A 14,622-nucleotide genomic window follows, 5' to 3' on the forward strand; every position below is an offset into this window, starting at 1 on the left:
ACAAAGCCCAAGAAAAACTCTCTTGCTTCCAGCCTTTGAACCACTGACTGGATTCCCCCCCTTCCCTCTGAATTATAATTTTGAAATCAAGGGGCTTTCAGGCAAAAATATGAGAAGAGGAATAACAGTTCTTTACTAGTTTGTGTGTATGTATGTAACAACCAATAATGGACTCAGACCCGCAGTGATATCGAGGTGTTTATTGAAAGAAATGAGACATTTTTATACACTTCTTCAAGACACAGTATTTCCTTGTATGGTGTTTAACATTTCCACACCAGCAACACGCTTTCTAAATGTCCTTTTATGGGGTGATCACATGTGTGTGTGATTCAGGTGTCTGGCAGCTTCCAGCAGGACTCTGACAGGGGGACAGGATCCTCCCCATTTCACAGTGAGGACCTGGAGAACTTTATCCATGAAAGGTTTCCAAGTTTACCTCAAAAGGGGGTCCAGCTTTTATAAGACGAAATCAGCAAGACAAAGTGACTTGATTACATTTTTAGTACAGTCACCTGGGTCTGATGGCATAATTGCCAACCAGCCAGGGCCAGGGCTTGGCCAAGGCCTAAGCCTTGACTGGGAGGCTTTCCCTAAATACCTACAAGCAAACCTTTATTAACATCAGTGAGAAACATGACTTCACAAGAGCTTATCTTCCCCATGAACAGGGGCAGATCAAAACACACAGTAACTGGTAACACACATCTCCTTCCCATGAATGGAGACACTGATTTAACAGACAGAACCTTAGGAAACAACTTAAAATTACAGGAGGAAGTTTCTGAGGCTTGGCCGCTGCAGCTCTGGTTTGCTTTTTTTTTTGCCTTTTTTTTTGTTTTGTTTTGGTTTTATTTTTGTGGGTTTTTTTATTGTTTTGGTTTTGTTTTGTTTGGTGGTTTTTTTTTTTGTGGTTTCTTTGTTTGTTTGGGGGTTTTTGGGTTTTTTTGTGTTTGGTTTATTTTCTTTTTTGGGGTTTTTTGTTGTTTTTTGGGTTTTTTTAAAGAAAATAGTTAAATTTATTTAGTTCCCCTCTGTTTTTTCCTTCATCTGTACTTGTCCTTTTGTCTAGTGTAAGAATAATCTCTCTCCTTATAACGGCTGTGACTCCTATGCCTGTCTCTATTCTCACCCTTGGTCCTCTCCCTACAGTGTTCTTCATGCTTTTGGTCAGACTCCTTCAATTTTTTGGTCCTCTTGTCATCTTCTTCAGAGTGGTGGTGCTTTTTCTTCTTCTGTTTTTTAGCCAAGTGTGACTGACTTGTGTGAGACTCCTCTATATCCTCATCCAGCACTAGGTCATACTTGGCATCTCGCTTTGGTTTTACTTTTTCTTTCAGAGCAAATTTTGAAGGTTTGTCACGTTCCTTCTCATAGTCCTTGAAATCTTCCTTGGTATACTGCCCACCTTTTCCTTTCCATGTAACCTTTGCAACAGACTGGCTGAAATCCACGTGTATCCGTCTGTCATCAATCAGCACATTGTCCATTTTGAAGTAGGCTTTCTCACAGTCTTCCTCCTTCTCAAACTCAATGAAAGCATAACAAAGAGATTCACCAGTCTTCCAGTCTCGGATCACTTCACAACTTTTAATGGGGCCAAATCGTGAAAATATTATCTCCAGATCTTCTTGTTTGGTCACAGGGTTCAGTTTACAAACAAACAGCACATTTTCTGGTGGCTTGATGTCTGCATCTGGTAAGTCTCCCACCATTTCCAGAAGAATAGCACGAGTTTTTGCTTCTTTTTCGGCCTGGACTTCTTCTATTTCATGTGCAGACCGTCCTTTCATGTCATCAATTTCTTCATCTGCTCCTATTCTGCCACTGTCGAGCTGTTCATTTGTAGGTTCTGGTGAGCGATCAGGAACACACAAGCCAGGTGGATCATCAAAGGGATCATCTAAAATGACTGTATGATTTATCCTGATATCCTGATATGGGATAAAATCCTTATCTACAAAGGTTTCATTAATTCTGTTCAGTACATCCATGCCTTCTGTCACTTCTCCAAATACTGTATGTACACCATCAAGGTAGTCCAGGTTTTCCCCTGTGGTAATGAGGAACTGTGACCCGTGCTGATCACTTCCATTGTTCACCATTGACACAGTTCCTTTCTTCTTGTGCTTGATTCTGGGCACCTTTTCTGCCTCAAAATATCTGGCTTGATCACCATACAGTTGACAAAATATGGATTCCCCTCCACGGCCGGTTCCCGTGGGGTCACCAGTCTGTATAATGAAATCCCGCTGGACATTATAAATAAGGCAATAGTTGTAGTACTTGACCTTGCAGAGCTTCAGGAAATTCAGACATGCGCGGGGCCGCTCCTCCGTGTACAGGTCGATGACCAGGTCACCCGCCGTGGTCTCCAGCAGCACCGCCATGCTCTCAGGAGAAGATATGAGAATGGGAATAACAGGCCTTCACTAGGAAAATTAAAACAAAATGCACTGACAGAGCAATGTGACACCCTGCAGGTCAGGGTGGTGGCAGCAGTCTCGTTCAGTGGTGGCTTCAGTCCTCCAGCAGTGACAGCTGTGGTTCTGCTGCAGCAGTGATCCTGCAGAAGGATGGAGTTTTACCCTGGAGGTCCAGTGGTGGTGTGGATGGGCCTGGTCTTCCTCTGGGAATCCAGTGGAAAAGGCTGCTGTGGTGTTCCACAGCTCACTTTATATGCAGTTTGGAGTGCTTGGCTCCTCCCCCTGGGCGGAGCATCTCACAATGGGATGATGGAATTTTATCAGCCTTGCAGGGACACTCAATGGCCCATTAGCAGAAAATATCCCCCAGGAGGGAGAATGAGTCCTGGAAGAGATAAAGAACACTGCCCCACCCGGTTTTAACAGATTGTTATAGTATACATTTGGTTACATCTTGCATGGCAACCTAAGACAAACAATTTTTCAACAAAGATAATTTATATAACAGGCGTTCCTGTTCCAATTTGCATATACTGGTGAGACTAAACACACAACCCATTCCTGTTCACATGCAGACACATATGCTCCTAAGAAACAAACTGACAGTATACCCTGCAGCACTCAAACATGCAATTCCTTTTTTTTTTTTCTCTTTTACCCACAGTTGAGACTTAAACAGCACAGAGGGGACTGAATCCCACGAGGCAAGAGCTGCAGAATTGGCATCAGGACTCAGACCTGCCAATTCTGGCAAGTCCATACAAACCACGCAAAAAGGCACAAGGGGGGACTTCAACCCCACAAAACCACAGCTTCAAAATTCACAATTCACCCAGGCAATTACAAGATTTGGTACAACCCTTGTAACAAATCAAATTTCTGTGAGTTCCTACAGAAGGAACCCTAATCTCCACACCAAAACCCTTGTTTTATCTTTTGCAACTAAAACCAAACTGTTGCATGCACGAAAGACTTTAGAATTCACCGTGCAATTGCATTTTATGTGGATGTGACAGCCTGGTCAGAGAGTGACAGAACTAGATAAGTTTTCCTGCCGGTGATGCCCATCTTTTATTGCCAGGGAGCAGAGGGACAGCCTTGCACTGCCCCAAAAGCCTGCTGGCCAGCCTCGCCTTCTCCCCTGCACGCCAGGGACCAACTCCCTCACGGCCAGCAGGAGCTGCAGCTCCCAACTCAAGATCCTCCCCAAACATCGCGGGTGAGGGTGAAGCCATCTCCACCATCAGCAGTTGTCACAGCCATGCAGGTCGCTGCGCCAGCTCCCTTGTCATCAGACACAGAGCCTGCAGAGATGTCCCAGCCACAGCCACCATCAGCGCTTGCCGTCAGGTGCTTGTCCCCGCTGACTTCACACCCCCCGCCAGCTTCCCCCTCCTTTTCCTACAAAGCTGTCTCACATTTAGGACACACCGTCAGGCATAATGTGATTGCCTGGGAGGTGGTTATAAGTTTGATAGAAAAGGTTGCAGAATATGGCCTTGGCTCCGTGCAAGTTATTCAGGCTCTCAGAGTGCTAAAGTCAGACCTGCTGGGTCCATCTGATATTAGATATATAGCTCGGGTACTCTTCCAGCCTTTCCTGTTTGATATTTTTTTGAACAAATGGAGGAAGGCCGCTGAAAAGGCTGCAGAAGGCAACAGGCTTTTGCCTCAGGGAGATCCTAGGTTTCACGTGGGGGCGGACGTTCTCCTTGGAGAACAGGCCTCTTCCAATCCTGATTTTCAAGCCTGGGACTTTGCTGTTCTTGAGCAGGGTCAAAGGGTAGGATTTAAGGCATTGTTAAGAACTATTGAATTGGCCTCCCCCGGGCCACAATTTACGACAATAACTCAAGGAGCATATGAACCCTTTCTGCCATTTGTCGAGAGGCTTGCTGATGCCCTGGAGAGGCAGGTTGAGAACGATGAAACAAGGGATATTTTGTGCAAGCAGCTTGCCTGGCTCAACTCAAACACTGAGTGCCAGAGGATCATAGAGGCTCTTCCAGGCGACCCATCGCTGGTAGACATGGTCACTGCATGTGCCAGGGCAGGTCCTGTACACCACAGTGTGTCTGGCCAGATGCCCTTAGAGGGTGGACAACAGAAGAGGAGCAAGAATAAGGGCAAGAGAAAGCAAGGAACACCCCAACCTACAGGGACGGGTCCCTTATTCTCGTGTGCTAGATGCCTAAGGGCAGGTCATTTTTCCAAACAATGCAAGGCTAAATTTCATGCCAATGGCCAGCCTTTGGCAGGCCCAGGAACAGGACAATGAGCACAGGGGAATTACGCCCTGACACAAGTGATTCCTCAGGGCACAGCGCCAGCTCAGGCCTCCCCAGCCAGCTCAGAGGCATCACCCTCAGCTCCACTGGCATGGATGTATGTACCACCAACATCTTAGAATCCTGTCATGAAAATTGTTCCTTTGGACATGTTTGGACGTTTGGGACAAGGACTGAGCGCTCTGCTTGTGGGAAGATTTACTGTCACCCACCAAGGAATCTTTGTTCACCGAGGTGTCAATGACTCCAGCTTTTCAGGTCAGATTTGTGCCATGGTTTCCACACACAACCCCCCATCACTATTCCAGCAGGGACTCTGATTGCTCAGCTTGTGCCTTTTCAGCCATGCGTCTCCAGGACTGGCCAGTGGACTTGTGGGAATGGTGGATTCAGATCCACAGGACTGCCACAAGGCTTCTGCCTCGAGCGAAAATCTGGATACGGGACCTGACCACTAATAACTGGGAGGGCCTTGTGAGATTATCACTTGGGGCCATGGGTATGCATGTGTCTCCACAGATGCTGGAGTACCACGGATACCTGCAAGGTGTGTCCACCCCAATTTGTGACACCAAAACCGGAATGTGGCCAACAGGCAACCCCTGAGCAATGATCGAGGTGTCAGCCATCAATCAGATGGTCCCTCCACAAGTGGGGAGTGGACATTCCATCCTCTCTTTGTTCTGAAAAGGACTGTTGACAGGCCAAGACTGTCAGCTCTTTGACCAAGTTAATGATAAGTTGTTACTATATTAGACTTAGCATTGAGATTATATTAGAATAAGTAACTGATTTTAGGATTAATAGTGTATTTCTTGTAAGAGGGAATCACAAGATCCGATCTCTCTGACCATTTTAAATCAGCGTCCAATTGAGGTTCTGATTATTAACTAGCAACTGCTGTAGGAACCTCTGCAGCTCTGTTTGTTCTCCTTTCTGCAAAAGACCCTGCAGATGATAACAAACACTGCCTCCTCTTTTAAAGAAAAGGGGGATGTGACAGCCTGGTCAGAGAGTGAGAAAACCAGATATGATTTCCCAGAATCAGCCTGAGAGATTTTAGGGGAGCTGAAGATAAACAATGATAGCTTATTACCATAAACAACCTGCAGGTTGTGTTTTCTACTCTCTGTTCTTGTTTTTCTCAAATATTGTTGATAAGAAATGCGTCTTGTTAATTAGCCAATCATGTGTAGTGGTTAATTGACCAGCCAGGTCTATCTGTACTGGAACAATGTATAAAAGAGGATCTGAAGTAAAGATGCACACTTCATGCAAACCAACCTTCTGGTGAGTCTGTGTCATTTCTTATGCAATGATGAAAATGTTAGACTTTTAACCTGGCACCAAGACTCAAACCCACTTTTGATATTCACTTCTATAACTTCAGACATGTATTTAATAGAGAGTAGCAAATTATAACATCACTAGTAATTTCTTTTATTATCCAATTATACCATTGATGCCAAAAGATTTTTGCTTTTTACATATTTTTCATATATTTGTAGCTCTGTAGACTATTATTTTATAGTTACATGGTTTCTTCAGCTAATTCCAGTATTGTGTTAGACAAACACATTCCTGGAATCCTGTTCTAATCTTGCTTCTTCAGTGAATCAAAGCCATTCCACTTTCCCATGTATTTAGATATAAATAATGTGGAGCTAGAAGGAAAGGGGAGGCTTCAGTAGGGGGCCAAACCAAGAGGGGGAATTATTTGAGTAACTGTACTTCTAACTTCTAACTGTCAATTATGCTGATTTGTTAAATTTACAAATGATGTCAATAAATTCTCCATTCTTTTATAGGGGTTTCCAAATTCCTGTGCTTACACATCTGACTTAACACCACCCAGCTCACTGGCCTCAGCGCAGACTTAGCTGTCTGTATTCAGGCTTGAATGAGATTGGTTGGGGTCCCTGTTTGAGGTCAAATCCAGCCTATGATTGTCTTATCCTGGGGACTCATTTACTTCTACTCTCTAACAACTAGGCTGGTCAGGTTGAGGTCTGTTATGGCAAATTGTACAGCCCACAGGCCAGCTGTGGCTGTGACAGTTCCCCCTTTCTCTGCCTAAAAAGGGCAAAGTGTTCTTTGTCATCCTCTGCAGGACCCTTTGCAGACGGAGTTACAGTGGGGTCATTTGTCAGAGACATACAAATGACACAACTCTCAAAGGTCCTTGTGACAAACAGCCTCAAGTTTATTCTCACAGCTCCTTTTATAGGAGCTGCAAATTTCCCAAGCTTACACATGTGATTCATTGAGGTCTTAGCACCATCCAGCTCTCTGGCTAATGATACATCTGCATTTAGGGCCGAATGACACTGGCTGAGGGTCCCTGTGTACATCTGAATCTAGCCTATCCTTGTTCACCCAGGCACTTGTTTCCTTCTAGGCTGGTTGAGCTTGGAGGCAGCTTCAGATCAGGATGACAAAGGCAGCATGATGCCACAGATGATAAGCCCAGTTCAAATAAGGCTTTCCACCCAGCTGGACAAGCCCAGCCACCCTAGACAGGGGTGTATCATCCAGGAGCTGTCAAACAAGATCACCAGCAACACAATCTTCCAGGCTAGCATGCTGCAGGCTCACTAGTTAGAAATTACAAATTAAAACTTAACACTACAAACAATAAACAATTCAACTTTAGAACTGTTAGCAAAAACAACAGAAGAAAGAACAAAGAATAAACGGTTTTAGTTCAGGTTTATGACCCATGTCCTTAAATAGATAAAATCCTTAATTCCCCTATATCCCAAATATATCTAGAAATTACAACTCAACACTACAAACGAGAAACTATTAAACTCAAAACCATCTCAATTAAAAACACATCCTTCTAGTAGTGACGTTTCTCAAATATCTGAGTCTCGGGGTTCAAGGAGGGTGATGGGTAGGTTGTCCTGCCATTGCTGACAGCATTCTGCATCTGACAAACTGTCAGCATGCTAGCTCATGTTGAATGTGATGGAAAAACATGAGAACACCCAAGACTTCATGATAGGTATACACCCACTCCACACTCTGTTTTTTTTGGGTTTTTTTCCTCCTACAAAAGCTCTATTCAGTTATGTACAAAATGTGTTCTGCTACTGTGGATCCTCTTCATGATCTGACTGTTGCTCCTCTTCGTCCTCCCCTTTGTGTTTTTCCAATTTTGCCACCAGCTCTTTTGCAGGGTTGAAGACCCCGTTGGTTTGCTTCCCACAAACGTAGCAGCGCTGGGACTTGCGGTAGTGCTGGAGGGCGCAGCCCTCACAGAAGTAGTGCCGACACTTGGTGACCACGGGGTTCTTGAAGGAACCTCTGCAGATGAAGCATTTGAAGGGCATGTCCTCCTCATCACTGCTCACCTCGTAGTTGTCACTGTCACTGGCGCCGTAGCGGCCCTCGTCCAGCTCCCGCTCGATCTGCCAGCCGTGCTTGTAGTCCGAGCGGTCGTGCAGGAACTTGCAGCTGTCCCCAAAGCCACAGAAGCCGGTCTCTTTGTAGTCCTTGCAGATGTCAGGCTGGTAGTCCCAGCGCACCGTGGCCCGCAGGTTCTCCGGGGCGCGGATGGGGCCTTTCCTGACCATTCCTGAGGAGGCGTTTCCCATCGATGTGTCCTTGGGCTTCACATACTTGTGGTAATTGTTAATGCCACGGTAAATTTTATCATCTTCCCTTCCTCGCAGCTCCTCCTGGATTTTCTGGCTGCGCTCAAAGATGGCCTGGGCATCCCTCTCCTTCTCCGTGTCCAGTTCATACACTGCTGTGGCCCCCATGTCTTCTGGGCCAACAGGTTTTGCCGACCTGCTCGATTTGTAGGTGACGCCGATCTCCTTGGCAGGATCCTCATCCTCGCTGCTGCTCCGCGCATACTCCGGCCTCTCCCTCATGCAGCACCTGCTCCTCTGGATCATGGGGTTGGGGGTGTTCCTGGGCAGCTTCCTCCTGACCACGGTGCTGCCCTCGTCCCCACTGCTGTCCCGCTCCTGCTCGCTGCTGGGCCGTTTCCGCTGGCCGCTGCCCGCGGCCCGCGCCCGCTTCTTGAACACAAAGCTGCACACACTGCCCTCCTCCGCCATCCTCTGCTGCTGGCTGCAAAATAAAGGCAGGAAACACCGGCTTAATCTGACAGAGCCGGAATGCGGGGCAGGGTGGTGGCAGCAGTCCTGTTAAATGGTGGCTGCAGCCCTCCTGCAGTGCCAGCTGTGGTTCTGTTGGAGCAGGGATCCTGCAGAAGGGTCTGCTCTTCCTCTGAAGGTCCAGGGGTGGCTCTTGTCCTCTGGAAGTCCACTAGGCAAAGCTGCCTGAGGTGCTCCACAGCTCAGCTTATATGCAGTTTGGAGTGCTTGGCTCCTCCCCCTGGGCGGAGCATCCCACAATGGGATGATGGAATTTTATCAGCCATGCAGGGACACTCAATGGCCCATTAACAGAGATATCTCCCCAGGGGAGTTATCAGGGATGAGTCCTGGAAGAGATAAAGAGCACTGCCCCACCTGGTTTTAACAGTTTGTGAAAATGGTGATATAACACATGCTTTTGGTTACATCTTGCATTGTAACCTAACTCAATGTAACAGTCTTCTTTGGTGAGCTTCAGCCTTCTTAAATGTTAGACAATTTTACAAAAATATTTTTCATGCTTGTTGGACTTCTAAGCTTGGCTTGAAAATAGGTTTGTGAGTTCAACTAAGGCTGCCTTTCCTTTTAGAGCCATACCCTTACAGGTTCAGGTACCACCAGAACCCAACTAAGTATACATATCCCAGATTACCACCCTTATCCCTCCCTCCAACCAGGTACCAGGGAGATCCCCAGAAATTCTACCCAGGGAAAGAGAAAAAGGTCAGTGGGGAACAGCTTTCAGTAAAATTTGCTGGCAACAAACTTATAGCAGTCTGTAAAAAGAAACTTATAAGACATCAAAAGTGCAACAATCACTAATGAAACTGAAGTTTCCTAGTACCCTAACAATGGTGATCAGCACCATGTAGGCAACAAGCTGGAGTAGCCAGCTGTCCTTTTGAGAACTTTTCTGGAACTCCAATACAAATATTCCCCAACTACAGGCGCATATTCCTTTCCATTTACAGGGTTAAGCTTTTCTAGCCTGATTTTTGCTAAGCCAGTGGTATCCCATATTGTCTGGAATAGGCCACCAATGCGTGTTTAAAATGCCTATTCCTCTTACATCCAAATATGAGCAACTCTTGCAAAAAAACCATATTATTCCTTGGTTACACTCAAGTAACTTCATTTTTTGGTGCTGCTTTGAAAGTAAACCAGTGTCTTGGGTGATTTTATGATTATAATTATTCCCTGATCATCTGTTTTATGCCCAAAATGGTTGCTGTACCTCTAAGGTGGGTCTGGGGGGGGGGAGGGTAAGCCCCCTTCCTTGGGCTTTTTCAAAGCATCACTCCCCAGGCATCTGTGGTGCTGTGCAGACTGCATTCTTTTTTTCTTTTTTGCTCGGCTAGCTTGGTTTCTGTTAGCTTAGGCAAGAAGTTTTGTTCCCTTTCCCTGGCCTTGGAGAGGCTGTGGCAGTGATCACTTGGTAGCTTTCTTCAAAGGGAACTGTACAGTTTGGTTTTGGTCTGAGATCAGAGAGAACAAGCAGTGGGAGAAGAATTGGCCAGAGAAGGCTGCTCCATCTCGGCCCCTGACTTCATAATATCTGAGCCAGTGAAAGAAAAGGACACCAAATCCACCAAATCCACCAAATCCACCTGCTTCAGCTGCTGTGAAGAGGGGACCAACATCAGGGATTCACCAGGTTCCCATCTGCTTTTGTTCAAACTGCTGCATGAACCCTCTGGTTTTTTTAGTTGGTTGTTTTATTTTTTTTCCTTGAAACAGTTAAAAAACCCCAAAACATAAACTTTTCCTACCACATTGCCAGCTGATGTGGGTTTTTCCTTTCTGTAGAATTTTGGGTGTTTTTTTTTCTGTTGGTGGGTGGGGAGGGGGAGTGACTAAAGTCTGACAGTTCAATATCTAGCATTTATTCACCCCTTTTTCCTGTGCCATGTGGGCACTCCATTTGTCAATAAAGGGGTTTGAGTCCACCAGGACTAGGGGGACTGAAGCTGAATTAATTTGCATATTGTAGATGGTTTGGGCATTGGAAACAGGAATGTCCCCAGAGGCACATGGGGACAGAGAGAACAGACCTACCCCTACACCAGGAATGAAGGGGACCAGGGGTAGAATCCACAGCTGAATCCCTGGTCACAACAGAGCTGGGGAAGAGGAAAACTGACTTTTTAATAGACACTCTGCCCACTTACTTGGTATTAAATACAAACCAGGGAAAAATAAGCCAAGAAACTGTAAATATTGTTGGTGCAACAGGAAAAGTGGAAAAAATGAACATTCTTTACCCCATTAAATTCAGAAAACAGTGGATAATACACTGATTTTTATATATGCCTGAGTGTCTGGTTCCTCTTTTAGGAAGAGACCTGTAAAGTAAATTGGAGGCTCAGATTGTATTTAAAGATGGAAAAATCCAATTATTGGTACCTGAGACTAAAGCCATCAAAGGAAGGACTTTTATGTTGCAGGGAACACCAGAACCAGACAATTCTAGAAGGATACCCAGAAGCAGCAGCAAATGCAGTAACATCCCTGGTTACTGGTTTGAGCCAGTGGAACTCCAGGCTATTCCCAACAATCTCAGCCTGTGTTACTCTAAAAACTGGATCAAGACTGCTAAGGCAGAAATCAAATCCTTTAAAATTAGGGAAATCAAGAGCCTAACAGAAGATTTCAGGGAAATCACTAGTGGTTTAAAGTAACAGATTTGAAGGATGCCTTCTTTTGCATGCCTCTTGATAAGCAAAGTCAGGGCATTTTTGCCTTTGAATGGGAAAACCCCCAAACTGGTTGGAAGGCTCAGCTTACCTGGACTGTGTTACTGCAAAAATATGAAACAGTCCAATGATTTTTTGGGAACCAACTGGCAAAAGAATTAGAAGTCTGGAAAAAAGAGGACCCAGAAGGGTTGGTCCTGCAGTATGCTGATGATATCTTACCAGCAACTGAACCTAATGAAACATGTATGGAATTTACTGTGAGTGCCCTAAATTTCCTACTCCAAGGAGGTTACCAAGCATCTCAGGAAAAAAAAGCTTAAATCATGAGGCAGCAAGTTACCTACCTAGGATTTGCATCAGTACCAGAGCAGTGGAGGTTGGGAATGAACAGAGAAGAAGAATCTGCCACGTACTCCAGCCTGTGCCTGCCCAAGATTTAACAGCATCCTCAGGTGTGGCTGGGTGATGCAGATTGTGGGTCTCAAACTGCAGACTTTTGGTCAAACCATTCTTTGAGCTTTTAAAGGAGGCCTGGGAAGGCCCTTTGATTTGGACTCCTGAGGGTGAACATGCATCCTGTAACCTAAAGCTGGCCCTGATGTCTGCTCCTGCCTCAGGACTCCCAGACTTAACAAAACCTTTGAACTTTTTGTGCATAAACAACAGCCCCTCACCCTTGGAGCTCTGGCTCAGAAGGTAGGAGACTCCAAGAGGCCTGTGGGGCACTTTTGGAAACAACTAGAAAAAGTCAGCCATGGGTGGCCCTGATGCCTGTTAGCCATAGCTGAGACTGTTCTCATCCAAGAGTCCAGGAATTTGGGACAAAAGACATTGGTGCACACTTTGAGCACTGCATCAGGACAAAAGGGGGGCACTGGCTTCCCCCAGGTCACATGCAGAAGCATCAAACTGTTCCAATGGAGCAAGAAGATGTGGAAATTAAAGGAACCACAGCAGTAAGCCCAGTCCAGTTCCTGGACACCCCAAGGCAAGGAGAAGAGCCACTGACCCATGGCTGCTTACAGACAGCTGAGAAGGTTTGTGCTGTTTGACCAGACCTACAAAATGCACCCACTGGAGATCCAGCAGAGTTCTTTACAGACAGAAGCAGCCTTGTGCAAGAAGATGAAAAGCCAGCTATGCAGAAGATTCATCCACCAAAATAACAGGAGCTGCACTGCTGCCCATGGACACCTCAGCACAAAGGGCAGAACCCACAGCACTACAGAGAGCCTTGGAAGAGGCAGCAGGAAAAAGAGCAAACATATTTGAAACGTGCTTTTAGCACTGTCCATGCCCATGGGGGTACATGGAGGGAAAGAGGCCTATTAACAGCACAGGGCTCTCCAATTAAATATAAACAAGAAATACTGTTCCTCCTTGATGCTATCCAACTGCCCAAAGAAGTGGCCATGCCACTCTGCAGGGCACACCAGCGTGGGGATTCCCAAATTGGTGAGGGAAACAGACTTGCAGGTAAAGCTGCTTGAGAGGCTGCACAACGAGGCATCCCAGCATTAATTCCTGACAAAGGCATCTCAATTCCAGAAGGTAGCCCTGGGTATAGTCAGGCAGATTTAAAATTAGCTGCTTACCTAAAAGCCCAGAATAAAGAGGGTGGGTGGCTGGTGACTCCCAATCACCAGGTCACAGCTCCATCACAACTGATGTTACAAGTTGTGGAGGACAAACAGCAGCAGACCACAAAGGAATCAATGCTATGGTGCCCAGTCTGCAGAGTGCTCATATGACAAAAAATGTCAGGTCTATTACAGAAAAATGCCCAATATGTGACAATAATTGTTTGAATTCAAAAGGACCTCCTCCAGGGATCACTAAAAGAGGAAACACTCCCAAGGATTAGAGGCAAATTGATTTTTCTGAGCTACCACACCAACAAGGAGACAGGTATCTCCTAGTATTGGTAGACAGCTTCTGACCATGCAATAAAAGATTCTCCTGCTGCACCAACAAGGCCAGGGAAGTCACCAAGGTGCTCCACAAAGAGGTCATATCCAGGTTTGGAGTGCCTAGAGGGATGTCACTCATAGGGAACATCATTTTATATCTGAAGTGTTTCAGCAGCTTAGTAGGAGTTGGGTATAAACTGTGATTTACAAACTCCATGGAGATGCAGTCCAGTGGAAGGGCTGAGCAAATGAATCAAACCCTAAAAAGACAAATCAGCAAAGTATGTCAGGAAACTTTATTGAAATGGCCACAGGTGTTATCACTAGCCTTGTAAAAAATTAGAGTACAGTCCCAAACTAAGCTGAAGGTGAGTCCTTATGAGTTGATGTTTGGGAGACTATATTCTGTATTCTTCCCTGGGTCCAAGAAACAGATTGGAAATCAGGAAATGGAACAATAATTAATTTCATTAGGGAAATCCTTGAATGGGCTAAAAAAGTTTACCATTCCCTCTGAACTCTTGCCCTAGATACCCCTGTTCATTCATTTCAGCCTGGGGATCACATACACACCAAGACCTGGGAATTGGAGCCACTTTGGGAGCATGGGAAGGACCTTATCTGGTTGTGTGGACCACAAGAACTGTGACAGTGAAAGGAATGAACTCCTGGATACACTGCACCTGAATCAAGAGGCTCCTGACTCAGAGTGGCCAGTGGAAAACACCAGACCCCTGCAGCTGAAAATCCTGAAGACATCTGTAAATGAGCAGTGAAATGTAATACTTATGGGAATCACATTATCTTTAGGTGGGGGTGCTTGAAGAATATTTAATATTGACTTTAACCCAGGGGTTTGGTGAAATGTGCAATGTGTCCAGCATTAGAGCCTGCCTCCCTGTGCCCCATTCAGCAGGGGAACACATTCCTTGGGGAATTGTCCTTAGAGATCTGTCACTGGTGATTCAAAATAATAATCTGACTAAGGTGATAGCAAAGGCAAATGTCACCCACTACCTGGATGAGAAGCAAAGATGCTGGTGACAAAGAGATGGTATTAAAGATCATATTATCCCCTTGGAGGCCAGGGGATAATGGGACAAAGGGGTAAGGAGTGTCCAACAGGGCCCCATAGTCTCACCCAAATTTTTTTTAGAATTTGCTTTAGCAGCCTCTGGAGGCCAAGCAGC

At 45.7% G+C, this 14,622-nt stretch overlaps 3 protein-coding genes across 4 annotated transcripts in view; 1 reads left to right on the top strand and 2 right to left on the bottom strand.

The window, feature by feature from the left end:
- The window catches only part of PYROXD1 (pyridine nucleotide-disulphide oxidoreductase domain 1), a 39,602-nt gene that overhangs the window by 9,776 nt on the left and 15,204 nt on the right, over positions 1–14,622 (top strand). The window contains exon 2 of one of the 2 annotated variants that reach the window (XM_064421464.1): positions 3,091–5,997. The exons of the other annotated variant lie outside the window; for it this stretch is intronic. Coding sequence (XP_064277534.1) covers positions 3,487–4,704 — 1,218 coding nt within the window. The 5' untranslated portion in view covers positions 3,091–3,486 and the 3' untranslated portion in view covers positions 4,705–5,997. Of the gene's footprint in view, positions 1–3,090; positions 5,998–14,622 lie in introns of those variants that run through there. 2 annotated transcript variants of the gene reach the window in all.
- Positions 1,028–3,097, bottom strand: LOC135301160 (peptidyl-prolyl cis-trans isomerase-like 4). Its single transcript, XM_064421465.1, has one exon. It carries the CDS (start codon positions 2,388–2,390, stop codon positions 1,047–1,049), a length of 1,344 nt encoding a protein of 447 aa, XP_064277535.1. The 5' UTR covers positions 2,391–3,097; the 3' UTR covers positions 1,028–1,046.
- LOC135301163 (E3 ubiquitin-protein ligase RNF113A-like) lies at positions 6,894–10,502 on the bottom strand. Its single transcript, XM_064421470.1, has one exon. It carries the CDS (start codon positions 8,782–8,784, stop codon positions 7,807–7,809), a length of 978 nt encoding a protein of 325 aa, XP_064277540.1. The 5' UTR covers positions 8,785–10,502; the 3' UTR covers positions 6,894–7,806.

This window comes from Passer domesticus, chromosome 5 (genome assembly GCF_036417665.1).
Source record: "Passer domesticus isolate bPasDom1 chromosome 5, bPasDom1.hap1, whole genome shotgun sequence".
Taxonomy (NCBI): domain Eukaryota; kingdom Metazoa; phylum Chordata; class Aves; order Passeriformes; family Passeridae; genus Passer; species Passer domesticus.